Raw genomic sequence first — 20,587 nt, 5'->3', positions numbered from 1 at the left:
GGCATCGGCTCTGTTGGACATGGGGGAAGCTTCTAGCACAGCCCTCCCAGTACCAAAACCTTCCCATGCAATCACAATACAAGGGAAGAATCCCATGGTACAAGCAGACACAATGCCACAGAGAGAGTGAACACTCCAGGACAGGAGTTAAGGATCAAACCACTGAAATTATTCAAGTACCTAAAGAAAGAAGTTGAGTTGCAGGCACGCAAGCAAAACAAAACCAAGAGCTATTGATGCCCACAGGCATCACTATCTTGCATCAAATGTAAGCCAAAGTGAGGTAGCTTATTCTCCCTCACCTTCCATGCGAGAAAGGTAATCTAGTTCATGCTTATCTAGAGATCCAAGCACACACAAAATGAGTTAATACAAACCACATTGCACTCCATTTATCTCCAGGCTTGCCTTGCAGCTACTTATTGCTTTGCCTACTAGTAGGGTGCAGTACTCAAAACCCCAACAGGGCTAACACCTAAGTATTGCCAAGCCTGAATTTCAGAGCTGCCTTCATTTGCATCCTTAAAATTCCACAAGACTTTGAAGTTCATACACTCAGAAGCACTTGAGTTTGACAACACTGAGCTTAGTTGTACCCACTTGTCACCACACAAGATCCAGGAACTGTATTCAGCATCTACATCCTCCTAAGTGAGGTGTCAGTCAGACAGACCCACTCAAAGTGTTCCTTATGAAGCACAGTGGTAGCTCCAACTTGGTTTCCAAATACAGCTTGAGAAAGCGAAGCCTTGTCATATATTTACTAGTCAGAGAAGTCCTACCTTATGGATCAGATCTGTCCTTAAAATCACACTGTCAAACTTCTGTGCTCCAGGAACACTCCACTCATATGAACCCTCTTTAAAAGCCAAAGCTGTCATTCTTTTAATGGTCAATTCTTTTTAGGTAAATGAACTCTCATTTAGCTCCAGTTTTTCAGGCCATTCCAGCATTCATTCAACCCCACTTGCCTTACCTCAAAAAACTCTTCGGTACACACAACAGCCTCTTCTCCTCACCTTAGCCCTGCATCCCAGCAAATTCTTCCTCACAAAGTCCTCTCCATATCTGTTTGGAGTCTTTTCATTCATTCACCTTTTATCTAAATGCTCTCCTAATCAATCAAGTAACTCCAAAAACCTGTCTGGACCAGCAGAGGAAAAACTGGAGTCTTGCCTCACCCACTCCTCATGACTCCTGATCTGCAAGACCTTAAAAGGAACTACATCCTATGTTCCCTAAGCTTCTTCTACTACCTGTCCTTGTTCAGCCTTTGACACTCTTCCCTGGCTGCACAGGACAGCAGCACAGCTGCCTTGAATACAACCTCCTCTGGTGGTTCACATCTACAAGCACAGCCCTGCCACAGCCCTCCTCACCCTGAGCACAGCATAAGTGCAGGGTGACAGCTACAAACACTCCTGTCAAGGCACTCCAACTAGAGACAGCTACCCATGAGCACGAGTTCAGCCACTATCCCCGATCAATCTGTGTAACCTTGGAGTCTCCAGGATGACTGCATCTGCTTCATAGCAAGGTATTTCAACTTCCCAAGAATTCTTCACCAATGGTTGCAGTATGGGGCTCCAGGACTACACGCTGATTTACACCTCATGCTGAGAAACATAATTGCTTAGAACTCTGCAACAGCAATTTGCCATGTGCTGAATTCTAAACATCTAGCCATTTGACCTTCTGCAGTAGGTACTAAGGTCATGCAATCAGCTTGGTTAAATTCTGTGTACAGCCATTTCCACATCTTTTCCCATGGATTCTCCTTTAAAAGTATTCATAACAACTTATTTCCTTCAAAGATTTCAAGACATGCTACCTACACAGCTTTAGAATGAATTTTCAAATATTCAGTTATGTTCTTGTCATTTTGTCTACACATTTCCTTTTCCTTCTGGAACATGCTGATGAGTGTTCAAACAGAAGTTTGTATTACATTCTTGCTGGTGCTCTTTGAAGGTTTTTTTCTGTTTCATTTCTTTACTGGAGCTGAGATTTGCATATCTTCCCTACAACTTCTCCTCTTTCATTTTAGGAAAGAGAAGTCTTCCACTCATAACTCAGCTTCTCATCCATAGAGTTTATTTTGCTTGATCCCACTCCCTCATGACAAAGGTCTTGAAGTTTGCTGACCCAAAGTGTCTAAGCAGACACTTCCCCTTCACTAATGTACTTTTTCTGAATGATGTTTCCATTTCCAAAAATGCTTGGTATCTGTTTAGTTCTGACTATGTCTTTTGAGTTGTACATCTGATAAAATCTCCTGATGATGAAATAGGGGTAGAATTTCCCTCAATCAACAAATTGCTTTCAATACCAAGCATTATATATTTTCTTCACTAATAAATTCCCTCCCTTCACTAACTGGCAATTAAATGCCAAATGAATCAAATAAACTGGATGCTCCTATTGCTCAGTTTAGTTGACAGCAGTCTCATATGACCTAGGCATTAACATTCTTTGCTTCCACAATCAATTTCTCCAAGTGCTGCTTCTGCCACAGGTTTTTTCTTTGTGTTTCTGCCACAAGACAGCCAGCCCAGTTAGACAGCTTTTCCATTTCCAGTATGTTTCTCCCTGTCTAATCCTTGTGTTTTACTCAGCCATGGCCACAGACTGAAAAAACTGTTCCCTTGAGAAGAATATTGTATTTGCAGGACAAGTATTGTGCCAAATCACCAAATCTGATGCTCAAACAGCCCTCTGAAAGTTCAGGAATACATTCTGCTTTGTTTCTGTGAAACAGACTTCATGAACCTTAATCTCACCCTTCATTCTCTTTCCCCATCATCACTCTCTGAAGCACTTTCACTGGGATTCTACTTGCCTCCAGCTTTGGCACAAATCCTCAGCTACAAGGGACTACTTGCACTGAGAGTGTTCTGCTAAGCACCCCAGTGAACTTCTCAAGCATAAACACTTAGGATGCTTTGGTCATACTTGGGTTCTCCATGGGGGAAAGTACAAGGGAAGAAGAAACATGTTTTGTTCTGTTTCTGTTCCCTGGACTGAAAAAGAGTACGAACCTGAACTTCTTGGGCAATTTTTAAATTAGTCCCAAGATCCCTTAGCAAAAGTGGTCATGGCAATCAGTGTTCTCAAGGAAGCTGCTCCACTGGTTCACCTTTTAGGCAAGCAGCTGTAACTTTCCAATCCTCTTCATCCTCACTGCCTTACACTTCTGACCCAACTGATAAAACCTACAATTGATGTTGCTCCTGAACAAGATTATAGGTAGAACACTACCCTACCACTAAAGTGAAAGTTTGCATCTCTCTCCTTTCCTACTGATGGAAAAAGTCAGTAATCTTATTAACTGCAACAGCTGTAAATAGTTGCTGTTCCAAAGCAGTCCCACGTGGCCTGGGATGGCCCTGTCTCCTTTAAACTCTTGAGCTCCAAGAACAATCATTCTCACCCAAAGTCAGTAAAGCCTTCTGTTCCTTAGCTCAGTACATTCAAATTAAGTAGCTCCTCTAAATAAATATTTTTGTCCAGTGTTTCATGAGTCTTCTTTTCAAATCACAGTCCCCTACTCCCCCTCCCCGACTGACAATGGTCTCTTCGCCCACATTTTGAGATTTCCACACTCTTCTTTTCTGATTGTGTCCTGAGTTATTCATCTTAATAGTTCCCCTGGACTCAGCCTGGAACCTCCCTTTAAGTCACTTGCTCAGTCATCTAATCATATATTGGAATAGGAATCCCAATATTACCAGTTAGATTGTGCCTGGGCCAGTCTGACCCTCGCTGCTGGGCCAAAGGCAGCAACTGTGGTGTAATCACCCCAGAGATACCTTTAGCATGCTGGTGGTTGCAGCTGGGCACTGAACAAGTCCAGGCTTGTTAGGAACTCCGTTTTCCTCAGGAGGAAAGCTTCAGGTGATGGTGAAGGGAAAAGGAGATGGATTCTGCTGGAGGGTTTAAATCCAGAGGTTTATTCCATGGTTACAGAGGTCTGAATGTAGGCAACTGCTCCAACAGAAACCCGACCGCATGGCTTGATTCACCTTTTAAGCTCAGGGACAGGGGAAGGGGAGGGGAGGGGACAGGTGAGCACCAACCAGGTGGAAGGGGCAGGGTCTCAAGGGACAAGGGACACCTAAACAGGCCAATGACCCCCAGGCCTGAGAGGCATCCTTTGAACTTGACCAACCACATGACGCCTTGCTGGAATGTTAAGCCTGATGGACAGGACTCACTCAGCATGGGGGCAAGGGGGAAGGGAGAGAGGTATAGGCACACCTGGGGAAGGAAGTTTACGACACACTGCAACAATCATACCCTTAATCCTTCCTGGCAAATCCAGCTCCAACCAGCTACTCGAGCTGAGAGAAAGAAGGAAGCCCTGCCCTAGCAATTACATGGAACTGGTCCCATGCCCTTACAGAAATAAGGGCATGGAATTCCTAGATTGTATTTCCTGACAGTAACTGTTCCTCTGACCACCTGTTTTTGCTGTTGATGACTGCTAAGAACATGTTTTTGACCCTTCTATCTCTTCTTGAAGATTATGGCTTCCTAAATTATGTCCTTCAGCCTCTTAGGTGAATATATAGTTACAATGGACTTTGGGCTTTCATGGAAGGGGTCTGAAAAGTAGTCACGGCTGGAGAGAAACAAAGTAGCTTCTCAACAAATGAACAAGCAAAAGCATCAAGCTAATGCTGAAAATGTATTTGATAATATACTTGGGGAAAAAGTCACAGAACAGTGCTATTATTCCCAAATGCAAGACTTAAAAAACCAAAACCACAAACAAATCAGATTTAGGCAGCATGCTTAATGCTAAAAGAGATTGTAACATCAACTCAAAACCATTTAGGCTCATTATATACTTGGTCTTTTGGGGCTTTTTTGGTCTCAGAAAAGGTCAGTTGCTTTTTAAATAGCACAAAGCAGGGGAATGAAAACAATCAAATCTTTAATGTGCAAAAATAAAGCAGCACAAGACTCAGTGGGATGTTCTGGCACAGTTCTACAGAAGTGTCATCACAGGAGTCCGAGGCAGCAGGAGAAAACACCTGCTGGCAAGACAATCTTGCTGAATACAGAGAACAGGACTGAAGACACACAGGTGTTCAATAGAAAAATGGAAGTGGGAAATTGAGAGAATAGGTGTAGTAGTGGGAATAAAATTTCTTCACATTTTGTTGTGTAATTTTGCTGTGTAGTAGTGTTTCAGTATGATTTATTGTGTAATGCTATTGCATAGCATCATTTGTTGAGCAACTTTGCTGCGTGGTATAGTTTTTTATTTAATGATATTGAACATTAGGCAATGGTGTTGCATGCCATAATTTGTGTTTTCTGTTGAGCAACATTACTGTCATGACTCTTAACACAAAGGTGAATTGCATGAATTCATAACAGTGCTGAATTCACAATTTTAACATATAGAATGGCTTGGGTTGGAAGGGACCTTAAAGATCATCTACTTCCAACCACTCTTCCATGGGCAGACACACCTTTCACTAGGATTTCAGAGCCTCATCCAACCTGGCCTTGAACAATTCCAGGGATGGGGCACCCACAAGTTCTCTGGGCAACCTGTTCCTGTGCCTCATCACCCTTGCAGGAGAGAATTATTTTCCTATTATCTAAACCTATTCTCTTTCAGTCTGAAGCCATTACCTTGTCCTATCCCTACATGCCCTTTTTAAAAGTCCCTCTCCTGCATCCCTTTTAGGTACTGGAAGGATGCTGTATGTTCACTCAGAGATGGCAAATGGAGACAATTATTTTTGTCTGAACAAAGAAACATGCAGAAAAGCAGCAAACTGAGCAGGTATTTTTTCAGAACTTTAGGGCATTAAAGATTATTTCACTGAACAGCCACACAGCATTGCCTCCTGAGTAACACTTTCTTATCCTGAGCCACCTTGTAACTACAATGTGACACCTATCCCTACCTGACTGTAAAAACTACAGGAGAACCTTGTTCCATATACTACTGGGTATAAATAAGAACTGTAATGTGTTTTTCATGTGACTTAGGCTCTACTCAAAACTAGCCTTGCAGGAACCTGCTGTAATCCAAAATCAGAACAAGAAACTTTCCACGAGATAGGACTGATTACTTCATTACAATGGAATCCTGCTTTAACAGCAGTGCTACTGAACTTAAAGCAAAAATTAAAATTTTTACGTTTGTAAATCAATAAGACTTACACATATTTTAGAGGCAATAACAATGTCATCCTACTACACTGCTTAACATCCTCCAAAGAAGCAAAAGAAAAAAGTTTGCTCTACGTATAGTATCATAGTCAGTTACTTATTGTTACATTCTTGACGTTTACTTGCCTGTTCTTCTTTTTCTTCCCCTCTGATCATTTTTGCTTACAATAGACATGGTCTATTGACAGACTTAAATAACATTTTTGAATTTCAGGAAATATATCAGAATTTGAAGTATTTTTTCAAATAAATCAAGTAACCTATAAGGTTATCAACTTTGTACCCACATCTATTTTTATATCCATCTGAAAATGCTATTGATTGACCAGAATAGCATCTCTTTCATTCTTTACCTGGCAGTCTATGAACAATTGTATGTTGCAAGAGTCAGAGAGCAAACACTGTGTTATGGTTTGGGCCTGGCAAAGCCAGAGCCCCCATGAGTATACCTCCTCCCTGAGGTCTGCTGTGAGATGTGACCAGGAAATAAGCAAAGCAGGCTCCAACTTAAACATAAAGAAAAGTTGATTAACTAAACTACACACACAATTACTAAACTACACACAAAAAAAAAAAAAAAAAAAGAAAACACAAGGAGAAAGAAAACTACACAGAAACACTTCCCCCTCCTCCTCCAGATCCCCAGTACAATTCATTTCCCAAAATTATCCACACTCGGTCTGGCACCACCCTTTAGAAAATCAAATCTTCAGCTCATGAAGAGTAGACGGAGTCCTTCCTTGTACCACGGACTTCTTGCCAAGAAGTCCACAATTAGCGCCGCCCGGAGTTCTGCTATCTTGTGACATCTCCTTTCCATGCCAAGGTGCTCTCACCACCAGGCATGGGATGGGGCAGAGGCCTGCTTTCAGGGTGGACCTTTTTAAGGATGCCTCGTCTCGTTCCAAGCAGAGCACAGTTTCACCTCTGGGACCTTTGTCCCCCTCATTTCTTCTATACCCCCTGGGGCCGAGGGGTCTCAACACCAAACTCTCCTGGCTCCGAGCCTCCGCTTCCCCCTGCAATGCAGCCTCTGTATCACCAGGAAACAGTCCATGGCTACACAAAAGAGTCCAGCAAAATTGCCACTCCATCTTCCTCCATTCCTTCAACATCTCTCTTTCTCTCTGCCAGACCCCCTTTCTGGCCTGTTTCTTCCTTCATCTTCCACTCTTATCCCTTTCCTAGGAAAGGTAATGTTCCGTGAAGTTCTCATTATCCGCAAGGGTTAAAAGCTCTCCCAGGCGACTGGGCTGCTCGCTGCCCCCCCCTTCTCCTCTCAGCCGTGCTGCCGGCACATGATATCAAGTTTCAAGGTAACAGCACAGGCTGCATTCTCTCCGTCTCCAAAAATGGGGGGGGGGGAAATAAACAGGTCGCTCGATGCTCCCCCACCCTTCCACCGAGTCCGGCCTACCGTAGATGGGCCACGTGGCTTTCCCCTCCCCCAGCCCAGCCAACAACTGGGCCGGGGGAGGGAGACCCAACTCCTTCACGCCCGGAAATCCCAAGAGAGCTCTGAAGGACAAGAGCCCTGCTTTTAACTCCTTGGGTTTGTAGTCTCAAGAGGCGGATACAATACCCCACTGGTCAAACCAGGTGCTCATCTTAAAATCCGACCACCCATTGGTGACTACAGCAAAAACAACATATCCCAGATGTCCCATTTCCGGTCAAACCACGACATTCTGGTAGATTACAATGCAGTGCTGCTGCAAGCATTTTTATTTGCTCTCATATTCTGGCAGTTTTTAAAAACAGAAGAGAAAAATACGCATGCAGGCTCAATTTTTAAAATACAGCAAAATACAGAAGGTATGGAAAGGCAAATTGTGAAAAAAGTGAGCTCTTTCCATCTATAATATAAGATTAATTTGTTATGTGGCAGATGGCAGAAGGGAAGGGGGGTGGAAAAGCAAAGACTGCTGATGCAGTGAGCTTCCCATCTGTAATGAAGGCCCCACATTCCCACCTATCACACTGCCACCAAACACATCCACACTTATATGCACACCAGTTTTGCTCTGGGTTTCAAAATAGCTAAACCTCATCGCTGTGTGGACAACGAAAAAAATGAAGAAAACATCCAGAGGAGTAAATGATCCTTCTGCCAGCTGCCCGTGGCTACTCACAATAGCAGCTGTGAAAGCGACTCCTTTCATTTGACACACGAGACAGAACCATTCACGCTGACCAATAACACTGCCAGAGCTACCGGCCGCTGCAGCAAGGCACCACCTCATTTGCTGTCCCAGCACCGCAAGCTGCTTTTGCACATTTCTCCGTATTCCGAGACATTTACTCTTCCTTCAGCATCTGCCACATTGCAGTCGTGGAGTGCCAATACAGAAGTGGAGCACATTGAAAACGGAAAACAGCAGGACTGACCCAAACACACTTAATATAAAATGACAAGCTGCTGCAGCGGCGGTAACAACCATTTCCTCATTGCTTTTGCTGAACTCCACGCGATGCCGACGCGGGGCTCCCACCTGCCGCAGGAGCCAAAGCCCGCCTGAGCTCCGGCACCACTTACCGGAGGGTCTCGCTTACCTCCGACATCAGATCCCCGTATGACAAGCCCGAGGCACGCCGCGGCGGCAGAGAACCGGAGGAACACGGCCCTGGGAAGCGGATTTCGCTCCGTCCCCCCGCGGGCGCCCGGGGGACGCGCTCACCTTGCCGCGGATCGATGCCCCGCGCACCCCGGGCCGCTACACGGGATTACGGCAGATAAACAAACACCGCACCGAGCGCACCCGGAGGGCCGAGGAGGGCAGGCGGGGGTGGGGTGGGGGGATCTGTCCCCGCCACGGCCCCATCCCGGGAGCCGGAGCGCGCTCCGCGTCTCCCGGGAGATGGAGCCATTTTGAGCCGCTGCGCATCAGTGCCGGCGGGCGGGGGGCGCCGGGCACGGCGATGGCGGGGCCGCGGCCGCCCTGGCGCGTTACCTCGGATGCTCCAGGTCCAGCGGTAGAACTCGAGGGTGTCGTTCACCACGCTGGACACCAGGCCCATGGCGCTGGGGGACTCGGCGGCGGCGGCGGCACCCATGGTGAGCAGCAGCAGCGGCGGCGGAGCCGGCAGACCTGTCTCGGCGAGTGCGTCCGTGCCTCTGCGCCGGGGCTGCTGCTGCTGCTGCCCCTTCTACAGCCGGGGATGTGATTTAAATCTCTATCTCTCCGTATCTTCCCTCCAGACTCCGCCTCGCTCCCGTCACCGGCTCCCGTGCCCCGCGGGCAGGGCGGAGGGCGCGGAGGCGGGGGGCGGCGAGGCGGCGGCCGCGGCTCCACAGCTCGGTGCTCCCGGCCCGGCGCTCCCGGCTCGGTGCGGGCGGGCGGGGGCGTCACGTGGCCGCCGTCCCGCTGCCCCCGGCGGCGCCCGTGGAGCGCGACCCCACGGCCCGGCCCGGCCCGGCCGCGCAGGCGCCCGCGGCCCCCCCGGAGCAGGTGCGGGAGGCGGGGACCGCTCCTCCTCCCGCCGAGGGCGTGCGGGGGGCGAGGAGGCACGGGTTATCGCAGCCCGGCTTTTTATGTTCAAATAGGGGGTTTTAATTTTTATTTTACCAGAAAGGGGGGAAATGAGTGTTTCAGCCAACTCTTATTTCCTTTCTTTCATTTCTCTTTGTATAAGTTTGGATTTTTCTTCTCTCTTCCCATCTTGCTACCCCTTGACAGACACGCTGAGGGTCCGCCGTGAGCGATGCTGGTTTTACCTCCGTCTGTGCGTATCAAGGCTCTTCTGCTGTTTCCAGGAGCCTTCGCTAAGATCCCTTCTCCTCCCAGTACGGATAACACCAGCGACCGCAACGGGACCTCGCTTCCTCCCTGCCCCACCACCTGGTGGCACTTCCCTGACCAGCCTTCTCCAGGTGCCACCCAGCTGCCCTTCGCACACCCCCCCCTTATCTCCTGGACCAAGGCCCCTGTGGTCGCTTCATGGAGCAGAGAGATGCAGCTGCCTGGAGTGTTGCTGGGTGCTGCAGGAGAAGCATCCATATTGCACCCTGTGTTTCAATCCCAGCAAACCCTCTGTCTGGTGTAAAGGCACCACCTGCTCCTCACACCCTTTGCTTCTTATCTCCTTCTTGGCAGCTTGTCTGTGCCATGATCTTGCATAGTGCAGATGGATGCACGACACCCTCGGGAGCGAGGGGCAGGAGGGGACCTGCTCCACCCAAGCTGCAAGCTTTCCTCCTAGCAGGCAGCACATCAGATGGTGTCTGCCTCTCCCTCCTCCAGTGCAGCAGCACCTCTGTCACTTGTTGTCACCTGGTCTTGGTGAGCACAGCTCGCACTCCTCCTCCTGGGTGAGTCACCCTGGCTTAGCTCCTGCACTGCTCTGGCTGCTGGGATCCCAGCCTATGGACAGGAGAGGCACACGGCCATCACTAGTTACTCCACTGGAAGCAGAGTCACTGCACCAAAACCAGGGGGTTGGCAGTAGGGATCACCTACACTGGGAAAAGGAAGAGGAGCTATGTCAACACCTGGAGGCCTCGATGGACAGGGAAGTCCAACTTATCCCAATGCTGGCTGAAAGCTGGAGTGAAGCAAGGATGGCACATGTGGATGGATGGACAGCTGCTACTTCTCTCACATGAAAACAGCCAATCAAAATTCTTCATGAATTACAGAGACTTGAATTATGCCTTATTTTGATGGTGCTGATAGTGGCAGAAGGTCTGGTGAGAGCTCTGAAATGGATCTGTCACTGGGTAGGGCAAGGTGAGCACCAACCTGCTTCTCAAGTTGCAGGCAGACAGTGTAGTGTTAGCTGTGCTTCCTGCGCCTCCAATAGGAGAAACCACTGGAGTGCATTCCTAGACATTTAGTATCTTGATATGTGGTTAGCATTGTCTAAAGCACAGCAGCTTCAGAACTTTTTGTAACATTGTCATTTGAATCAAAAGGAAATCAGGAGATTGGGCCATAATCCTCCAATTGGCCGTTTGTGTTGGCCACATGCTTGAACAGAACAGCTACTGAGTGAATCAACGTGACAGAGGTTTGCACTTCCCTGCCTTGTTGAGCAAGATGTGGACTTAGGAGAGTGCCACCAGTACAAGGAGTGAAGATCCACAGTCTACCAAAGAACAAAAAAGGAACAAGACATATTAGGAATGTGAATACATATTTCTGTTAATAATTATTTATATTATAGCTTACATATATTTCTTTATTAGAATGCCTGTGGAAGTTTTTTTGCACAACTGACACCAATAATTATTGTTTATAAAATGTTTATATCATCCAATTTACTGTTTCATCTATTTCCAATTAGGTAACTTTTCTTGATGGCAATTTAATCCTTTTTATTAGCAATATGATTGTACATAGATAATTTCACAGAGCCATTAAGGCTTGAGAGGAGCCACAACTGAGTTGCAGAGTTTGGACAACAGGGAGAAGATGAACTATCTAACCAGAGTAACTTCCTCTGTGCTTTAAGATTGCCTTAAAAAACATGATGAAATTTATGGCTAACTATTTTCATTAGTTTAACTTTCAGCCTGCAAATATGTGGACATGCTTTTAAGATTAGGTCTGTGTCTGGGCTTCCAAACACATCCCAGCTAGTTTTCTACATTTGTGCACCCAGCAGGGTATGCTACCTTAAGAATGCTGAGACCATGTCTTCTACTCAAAGAGAGCAGAAGGAGGAAGACATCCAAAGGCATAGTATCAAAATATCCTCCAAAGAAATCTCCAGCATGGTCATCAGAAAATGCTGAGTTTTCAATATCATTAGTTGGTCAGTGTTGTAATTTTCTACTTGATAATCTACTCATTCCTAGAACCTGGATCTCTCAGATGTGCAAATTTCTGCTAGGAAAAGGCAGGTCTGTGGCAGCTGACTCCAGAGGAACACACACATGAATTGCCAGCTGTGCTCCGGCCATTTGCCCAGTGCTGCAGGGTGCTTGTGCTGGCAGCAGGCAACTGTGTGCTTTGGGAAGGGTGCAGAAGGTAACGGCAAGTCGTGGGATAGGTGGCTCTAGGAAACTCTCCTCCCAGTTCCCATTCCAGATACAAGCTGTGTGTATTTCTTCCAGATATTTTTGTAAAAAAACCCCAATATCTCATTTCAGAGCTGTTTCAAGCCATTTTCTGCTTCTTCATGAAACAAACAAATAGCAACAGAAATGTTACAGCTCACGATGATCGGTGCCTTTAGTTGTGCTTGTAAAAATGTATTTATTCATTAATTTCAGTGAAGCAAATGCTACCATAATGATTGATGAATCAGCAGATGCTTCTGCACTAGTTGAAAGTATTCCCACTCAGGTTTTGCTTCAGGTTAGCAATGAAATTGCTGTGAGGGGAAAATGCAATGCAGGTATATTTGGTAATATTTATGAAGTGTAGTAGGAAGAAAGCAGTCAGAGCTTTGTATGTTGCTGCCAGTGATCCCTCCAGGCAGCTCAATAAAAGACAAAAACAGCAGAAAAGGAACTCTGCCTTCCTACAAAGAGAATCACCACAACCAGGAACTTACCTGGTGGGAAAGCATAAAATTGCTTGAATCAACACATTTGACAGATCTAAATGTTACATGATGTGGTAAGGGACAGCCTATTCCCTTATCAGTAAAAAAGGTGCATAAAGTATTGTATACATTGAAGCATGACCAAATTTAAATGATGAAAACACATTTAACTTTAGAAATGGGGTTTAATTACTTGAATTATTGAATTCTCATGTCTTTTCATTTGATTCCATCAGTGTCTTGGGAGGGAAAATGATTAAATAAATTAGCACATTAATTTGCAGTGAATGGGATTTTCTTGCACAGCTTATCCAATTGATATGCTCCTTGCATTAAAACTTTCAAGTTGATATGCCTTATAAAGACTGCTAGCTGAGCCAAAAAAGCTCATTTGATCTTTGAATCAACAAGTACAGGCTCAAGTGTACTCATATGCATACTATAAAAGCTTAAAAGAAGCTGCTTTCATACAACCATAATATTTTAAAATAATAGCATTAAAACCAACTATGTGTCTTTCAGCACTAATTAATTTGTTTATTGCATAACATTCTGTTAATTCCATAATTTGAGGTGGGGTAACTCTGCACACAGGTATTCTACAGCACAGAGAGTCTTCCATGGGATCTGAAACAGATCTGGCTTTTTGTTTTCTAAATCATCTGCTAGATGCCATCTGTCCTTTCATACATTTAACTGCATCAAAAGAATGTTTTCCAAACCAAATATACTGGAGTGATGCATCAGAGATGCTAATGCTCAGTGCAGGCTTTGGCCAAAACTTACCCTTGATGTAAGTTCCCACAAGGTTCCACCTTGCTGTTGTCACCAGCACTGGATTGGATCTCTCATATGTGTCAACTTCATGTTTTGAACATCAGCCATTTTTACTGTGGCTCTAACAGCAATATGAGAATTAAAGTATGTTTAATATCCTGGTTTAAATAGTCAAGGGCCAGACTGAACACTCCCAGTGAAGTCAATGAAAGTTTTGTTTCCAAAGGGCTCTCTATACATACTGACATTTCCTCTTCATCTTTCTGCATTAAAAATTGGTGCCAAGAAGAAGATGAGGGAAGTGGTGGGCAGCTTTCTCCCAAGCCATATCAGGCTTGACTCTCAAGTAAAAATATCTGTGATTTGACTCAGGATCATTATATTTAGGGTTTTTTCTAAACTGTAGAACAAACCCTGTTTACTGCAGTCTGGGCAGAGACTGGAAGTGTTGGCCTGCAGTGCTGGGCTGCACTTAGCTTAAACTGCTGCTCTTTGGTACTTGTTCAGAAGAGGAGCCACTAGTCCAGTGTTTTCCAGCACCATTCTGAGCGATTAATTTATAATTGATTCCTGTGTGGGAAATGTCACTAACCATGAAGCTAATGTGGATATTCAGCATAGGAGATGTGTTGTGTACCCAGCAGGTACACATACATTCATAGCTTTACCTGCATTTCAGCTTCTTTTCAAAACTGAGTGTTCAACAGACATGAGGATGACAGAAACCTGTATATATACTTATTACAGCGGCCTGAGTGGGTCGCTGCTGGTGAGAGAGAGACGGTGAATCTTGTATCTTGATCAGAAGGCTGAATTTATTAATATATGATATATAATACATTATTACTATACTAATAGAATATAGAGAGAGGTTTGCAGAGCTGCTAGCTAAGCTAAGAATAGATAGAAAAGAATCCACAACAAAGTTGTGTCCAGGGACTCAGTCCCCTGGCTTGCACTGATGATTGGCCCTTAATTATAAACATAGAAAATGAGCCAATCAAGGTGAATCCTATTGCATTCCACAGCAGCTGATAATAATTGTTTACCTTCTCTTCGGGGGCCTCTGGCTCCCGAAGACACAGAAATATGAAAGAAAAGGATTTCTGTGGAGAAATGTCTGCGACATCTCACCTTTCTAAATTGTATAAAAATAAAAGAAAAATGCTGATGTGGAATGAACAGGAAATTCCTTCACCTATAAAATATAGAATACTAATAATTCACTAAAACAATCCTACAGTATAAGAAAATTGCAAGAAACAATGCAAAGAGAATTCAAGTCCATGCAGCTGAGTTTCAGGAACAGTCCATCAGCTGAAGTTGTTTCTTTTGGACATCTGAGAGTCCTTTTTGGTCCTGAAACAGCATAACACAATTTTAAACAATTTGAAACAATTTGAACAATTTTTAGAATGTCCTTTTCTGGCCCTTCAGTGCTTCAGCACTTCAGAGCTGCTGCCCACCTATTTTCAATCTTTTTTATTTAAGTTTTTTGTTTTTTTTTTTTTTTTTTTTTTTGTTGATCGAAAAGCAAAAGAGCAGCAGCCAAGCAAAGCAATGCCAGAGAAAGAAAAGGCCCTGGGGGCCCTGGCCCATACTGGACCAGGAACCCCAAAACTGGCTCACACAGGGGGACCCGGACCGGTAGGACAAACCAGAACCCCTAGAAGCATCAAGAGGCCTCGCAGCGGGCCCGGCCCAGGAATTTCCTGAGCCCAGCATCCCAGGCCAAACCCATGAGGAAGGCTCTGCATTCCTGCTGCAGGCCTGAACCTTTCTGCCAGCACAATGGCAGCACGGGCAGTGAGACGCTTCCTTTCCCCTAAACCACTGAGGCATGCCAGCAGCAGGGAAATAGAAGCTGCCCCGAGAATCTTCATCTCGGGTCTGGGAATGTTTGTTTCCCACAGCAAACCAGCTATGGTCTCCTCCAACTGTGCCCTCTCCCTCTGCAATACATCGGGTTTGTCTCTCATCCGCCCCCTGGCTTCATCCCCATCCCCTCCGGGCTGGGGATCAAAGGCAGAACTCTCTGGATGCACCTTCCCCCCCATGCCACTAGGACACAAGAGAGGCAGCGGCCTCCATGGGACAATCCCCGAAAAACCACCCCCCAAACCGCCGAGAATGCTGATCTTAAAAACAGGCAGCTGGACTGCCACAACAGTGAGCTGGCGGGCAGCCCCCGCTCCATGGAAGGAGAGACCCCCCAGCAGGGCGACTGCTGGGACGTCCGGTGGAAGCATCGGGGAGGGAGCCGAAACTGGGGAGGGAATCGCGCTGAGCGTGGGATCCGCCGCGGGCTGCTCCGAGGGTCCCGCGGGCTCAACTCCGTTTTCTGCTGCTGACTCTGGGGTCTGCTGTGGAGGCGGCGGGGACACGCGGGAACACGCTGGTGCTGCGTCCTTGGGCTCTGAAAACGGCGGCGGGCACGGCACGGGCACCAGCGGAGCTGGGAGGAGCGGCGGAGAGTCGCCGTTGCTTAGCAACAGGTCAATCGGCGGAAGTGCTGTCTCTTCGGCCTTCTCCGACACAGGCTCTGGCGGGGGCAGGGAGGCCGGTGCAACCGCGGGCGGGACCTCCTGGAGAGGCGGAGACGGGATCTCCTGGAGTGACGGCTCTAGCAGGGCCGTGGAGGAAACCTCGGAGACCGGTGCCGCCCCCGTTTCTGAAGGCGGAGTCTGAGAGGCCGGCGCTGGCTTGAGCGGCCGCTCCCATCCCCCCGGAGAGAGAGAAGGGGGGGAAGGAGGAGGCTCCATCTGAGCATGCTCCGGAGCAAGAGTAAAAAAAACTTCTTCGCGCCGCGAAGTTTCGCCCCCCCCCGCCGTGAAGCAGGGGGGGCTGGGAAGAAAAATGTCCTCCCCCACCGCGTCTTCTGCCAAAGGTGGTGGAAACGGAGCTTGGCCATAACAATTAGAGATCCACTGAAAACAAGCTGCTCTGCGCTTCAGGACTGGGAAAAGCTTTATAAATGCTGGGTAGATGGAAGGCAACACGCGTCCCTCCAGGTAGACGCACTGGATAATCGAGTCCATGCACTCCCAGACAAAAGCATCTAAAGCATATAAGACATCAGCAAAGAACCCAAAAAGCTTTGCCCATCGAAAGAATTCATAGATATCTGTTTTTGACAAAAAGAAACCGTCTTCCCTGCACCAATGTTTCCAGAGGGCTATTTTTTTCTCCTCTGAAGGGGAGAATTGAATCTCTTCTGGCAAGGCATGGGTCTGCCATACAAACAGCCACAAGCTACGAAGGGCTGGTTCATCAGGGATAGAAAAGTGAACAGTACCTTTTGAAAGAGTCCAGCTTGCTCTGGCCAGCTCCACAGGTCTGCTGCTCTTTTCCATCATCTTTCCTGATGGTTTTCCAGAAGAAAGATTCTCTTTGTGGTCAGCCTTGGCTGTGAACTCTGTCCAAATCAGGATCTTCGGTTCTTCAGCTCCTGGCTTGAATCCACTTTCTGAGGTCGCTTCAGAGCAACCATCAAATGCTACACATACAGGATTTTTACCCAGTGCAGCAATTTTGCTCCTCTGGTCTTATCAGATTAATTTTTGCTCTGACACGAGGGGTCACCAGATATTACAGCGGCCTGAGTGGGTCGCTGCTGGTGAGAGAGAGACGGTGAATCTTGTATCTTGATCAGAAGGCTGAATTTATTAATATATGATATATAATACATTATTACTATACTAATAGAATATAGAGAGAGGTTTGCAGAGCTGCTAGCTAAGCTAAGAATAGATAGAAAAGAATCCACAACAAAGTTGTGTCCAGGGACTCAGTCCCCTGGCTTGCACTGATGATTGGCCCTTAATTAAAAACATAGAAAATGAGCCAATCAAGGTGAATCCTATTGCATTCCACAGCAGCTGATAATAATTGTTTACCTTCTCTTCGGGGGCCTCTGGCTCCCGAAGACACAGAAATATGAAAGAAAAGGATTTCTGTGGAGAAATGTCTGCGACATATACTGTCTCGCTCTGCCTTGACGATACTTTTCTTACATGGTTTCTCATACTTTTACACAGCTAAGATTTTTATCTGTGGTGATATCTGTCACAGCATCTATCATTTGTGAGGTGTGGCAAGCACGCTTTTGCAATGAGGGCTTCATATGTGTACATGCTGGAGAAGGACGATGCTAAACTATGGGCTGATGTTTTGAGGGCACTATGTTGAAATGACAGCAACATGTATAGTCAGATCTGCAGCAAGTCACTAACTCCCAAATCCAGCCTTTTCCATAGGTGTGTGTCACCGCTACTGCACCCACTTCACTGGGTGTGTCAGCATCCTGAAGGCGTGGAGCTGTTTGTAGGGATGATCTTGCACCTTTGCTTCTGCGCTAGTAATGGCCTGAAATGTAGGGCACAGTCCCCTGCAGAAGCTGCTCATAGCAATGCAGGCAGGTGGAAGGGCGGTGGTTGTGCAAGCTGGGTGCCATCGTGCTGCCTCCAGCTGTAGCTGTGTGAGCATGGGTGGTAACCATGGTGCTATCCTTTATCTGTGTGCTGTGTGGAGGGCAAAACTGTGGTAAAGGAGTTTATATATAAAGGCTGTGTCAGCCTCTGGGCCCCTGAACTGGTGTGACCTGGCTCCTGCTCCACCTTTCGCCCTGCCAGGGGGATACGCTGTGGATCTGAACGCTCTGGATGGACAAGCCTGAGTGCCAGTCCTCATTATAGGCGTGTTGTCTTATCCTCAGAAAATCATGTGAAAGTATTTGCCACAGGCTTACACATTTTATAAACAATAGGTCAGCCATATAGCCCTACTGAGGTAATCTGGGATGATTAATTTCATTTTAAGTATGGGGAAACCGAGCCTAGAGAAAAGTGATGCCAGTTCCAACCACTTGGAATGGAATAGAGCAGAAATTTTTGGCATGTCCCTTAAACTAGCTGTGTCTTGGTCATTCCCTGGTATAAACCCATGGTTCACGGGTCTTTTCAGTGCCATATGCAGGCATGAGCCTCAGGACACTACTTGGAAAGAACCTCAATATCCACCAGGTATTTGAAAGCAAGAAAGACATATAAAACATAACACTTCCTATGCTTGTGTAGTGAAATTCTAAATTTCTTACTAAATGTATGAAAGCTTTTGCTCTGAGTTTTTGTGCAGTGACTACTGTAAATCTTTCAGTTGTCAGGATTTGCAGTAGAAAATTTTGTAGTAGTTGTGTGTATGTGTGTGTATGACACAATAGTGTTTCAAGAGAAAAAGCAAGAGCAGAAAAAGAGAATAGAACATATGAATATTTAGTTGTTGAAATCAGAAACACTGTCATTACCTTGTAAAGGGCCTTGAAATCATCTACCACATCCTGCTCACACTCAGCCCAAGCTGCCATGCATCCATCTCTCCTGACTGGGGATATCCTGGCTGGGAAATCCCCAGGGAGGGCTGCTCTGCAGGCAGACTGTGTTTCCTGCTGGGATTTGCATTGCCCATTACAGGGTGTTGTGGCACTGGGCTTGGTGTTAGCCTCTGAGCCATCCATTCTTAGCGCAAGCAGCAATTAATGCTCAGGAAGATTTTACCAGGATTACAAAGCTCTGGTGGCAATGAAGTCACCTGTCCCCAAGGTAAGAGTCACAGCTCTACGTGGCAGATAAGTGGACTCCCAAAGGGAAAGCTGACACCTTAAACTTTCATGTTTTTTAAAAGACAATTATTGCATATGAGTAGATGCACTAAATAAGCACATTTTATCTACATGCACATTTTTTGAACTCTGCATCTACCCACAAATCTTTATTTTGCCTCAGGCCTTTTCTCAAAATATTAGGTCTTATCTATGTAATGGAGCAGGATGCTTAAAACCAAAACCTGGGAAGCCTGACATTGGAAGAGAATCTATCTGTTAGAGGCAATATTAAAGTATGTCCAAAGGACAAAGGCCAATCAGATACTGTAATATCTGCCAAAAAATCACAAGTAATGAGAGGCTCGTGGACACAAAAGGATAGCTCTGTATCTGAATTATTTCAAGAGTTCATGAATCAATACTTGGAACAGATCTTGTGTAAATGAGCAGGACTCTGCTGAATTCAGTAGAGTCTTTATGCACTCTAGCTTTATGGACACCTATTTTATATTGTTTACAGCAGAAACATCAAACTTGTCTTTTCATTGGGAAAGCGGTCAATGTGAGGAAGGCCAAGGATGCTGCATTATACAATAAAATATTTACATTAGTATATTCTGAGGATCAATTTATTGATACATGAAGAAAAAAACCCTTCTTTTTAAATAAACTTGTTGAATAATAAAGTTTGGTTTTATTTCTGCCTAGCTGATTCTAATAACAAAAGAACCTGGATTATTTGGTCTAGACTTAGTAAGCCATAAGATTTGAAGAAGGAAAATAAAAGAGGCAAGAAGTGATATCTACTCTGAACTTAAAAGAAGGAGACCTCAGGGAGATTATTGTTGTGCAAGTTCCCAGGAGCTGCTCCTTTGAAAGAAAAAGGATCCCAGAAGAATGAGTCTCAAACCATGAGAAGCATCAGCTTCTGTCTGCAGGACATGATGCAGATGTGAGGCAGCCAGACTATCCAAATGGGGAACTCCTGACAGGGCTTAGAGGGGAAAAAGAGATCCTATGGGGCACAGAAGAAGGCATGGGCTGCTCAGGATAAATACAGAAGGAATTCCCAAGTCTGAAATGATTGAATTAAAAAACTGAAAGACTAGCCAGAGTAAAAAATGGTGAAGTACAAGAAGGAAACAGCAAGAGGAAGAATAAGGCCAAGTGAACAGGTAGTCTAGTAATGAAGGAGTCAGAAAGGTGGAGGATTTTTCATTCCAGTTTTTATGGGCAAAATTTGTTCTCAGGCTTTCCATGTGTTTGGTGGAATATAACCAGTGTGAGAGGAAGACTGAGTTAGGGATGACTCAAGCAACTTGAACACAGAGCCAGGTAGTGTGGGATCTCAGCAACTCAGGACGGAGGTGCAGAGAGGCCGAGACCACCCTTGGGGGGCTCGGGAGTCCTGGAACGTTGCCAGAAGTGTCTGGTGGCTGGACTTTGATCCTACACAGGAGATGACACCTGTATGAGGATGGGAGGATTTCACTGGGTGAATGGTGAAGGGATAAGTTAATTAGAGTGTAA

At 45.9% G+C, this 20,587-nt stretch overlaps 1 protein-coding gene across 1 annotated transcript in view; it reads left to right on the top strand.

Moving 5' to 3' along the window:
• Positions 1 to 9,244: 9,244 nt before the first annotated feature.
• The window catches only part of LOC132086138 (dual specificity protein kinase TTK-like), a 53,293-nt gene continuing 41,950 nt past the window's right edge, over positions 9,245 to 20,587 (top strand). The window contains 4 exon segments of the mRNA XM_059491604.1: positions 9,245 to 9,297; positions 9,392 to 9,678; positions 9,947 to 10,063; positions 15,830 to 15,953. Of these exon segments, the coding sequence (XP_059347587.1) occupies positions 9,245 to 9,297; positions 9,392 to 9,678; positions 9,947 to 10,063; positions 15,830 to 15,953 (581 nt within the window).

The sequence above is a fragment of the Ammospiza nelsoni genome, chromosome W, assembly GCF_027579445.1.
Source record: "Ammospiza nelsoni isolate bAmmNel1 chromosome W, bAmmNel1.pri, whole genome shotgun sequence".
Lineage (NCBI taxonomy): Eukaryota > Metazoa > Chordata > Aves > Passeriformes > Passerellidae > Ammospiza > Ammospiza nelsoni.
The sequence above is the reverse complement of the archived record's forward strand: the minus strand, read 5'-3'. Positions and strand labels throughout refer to the sequence as shown.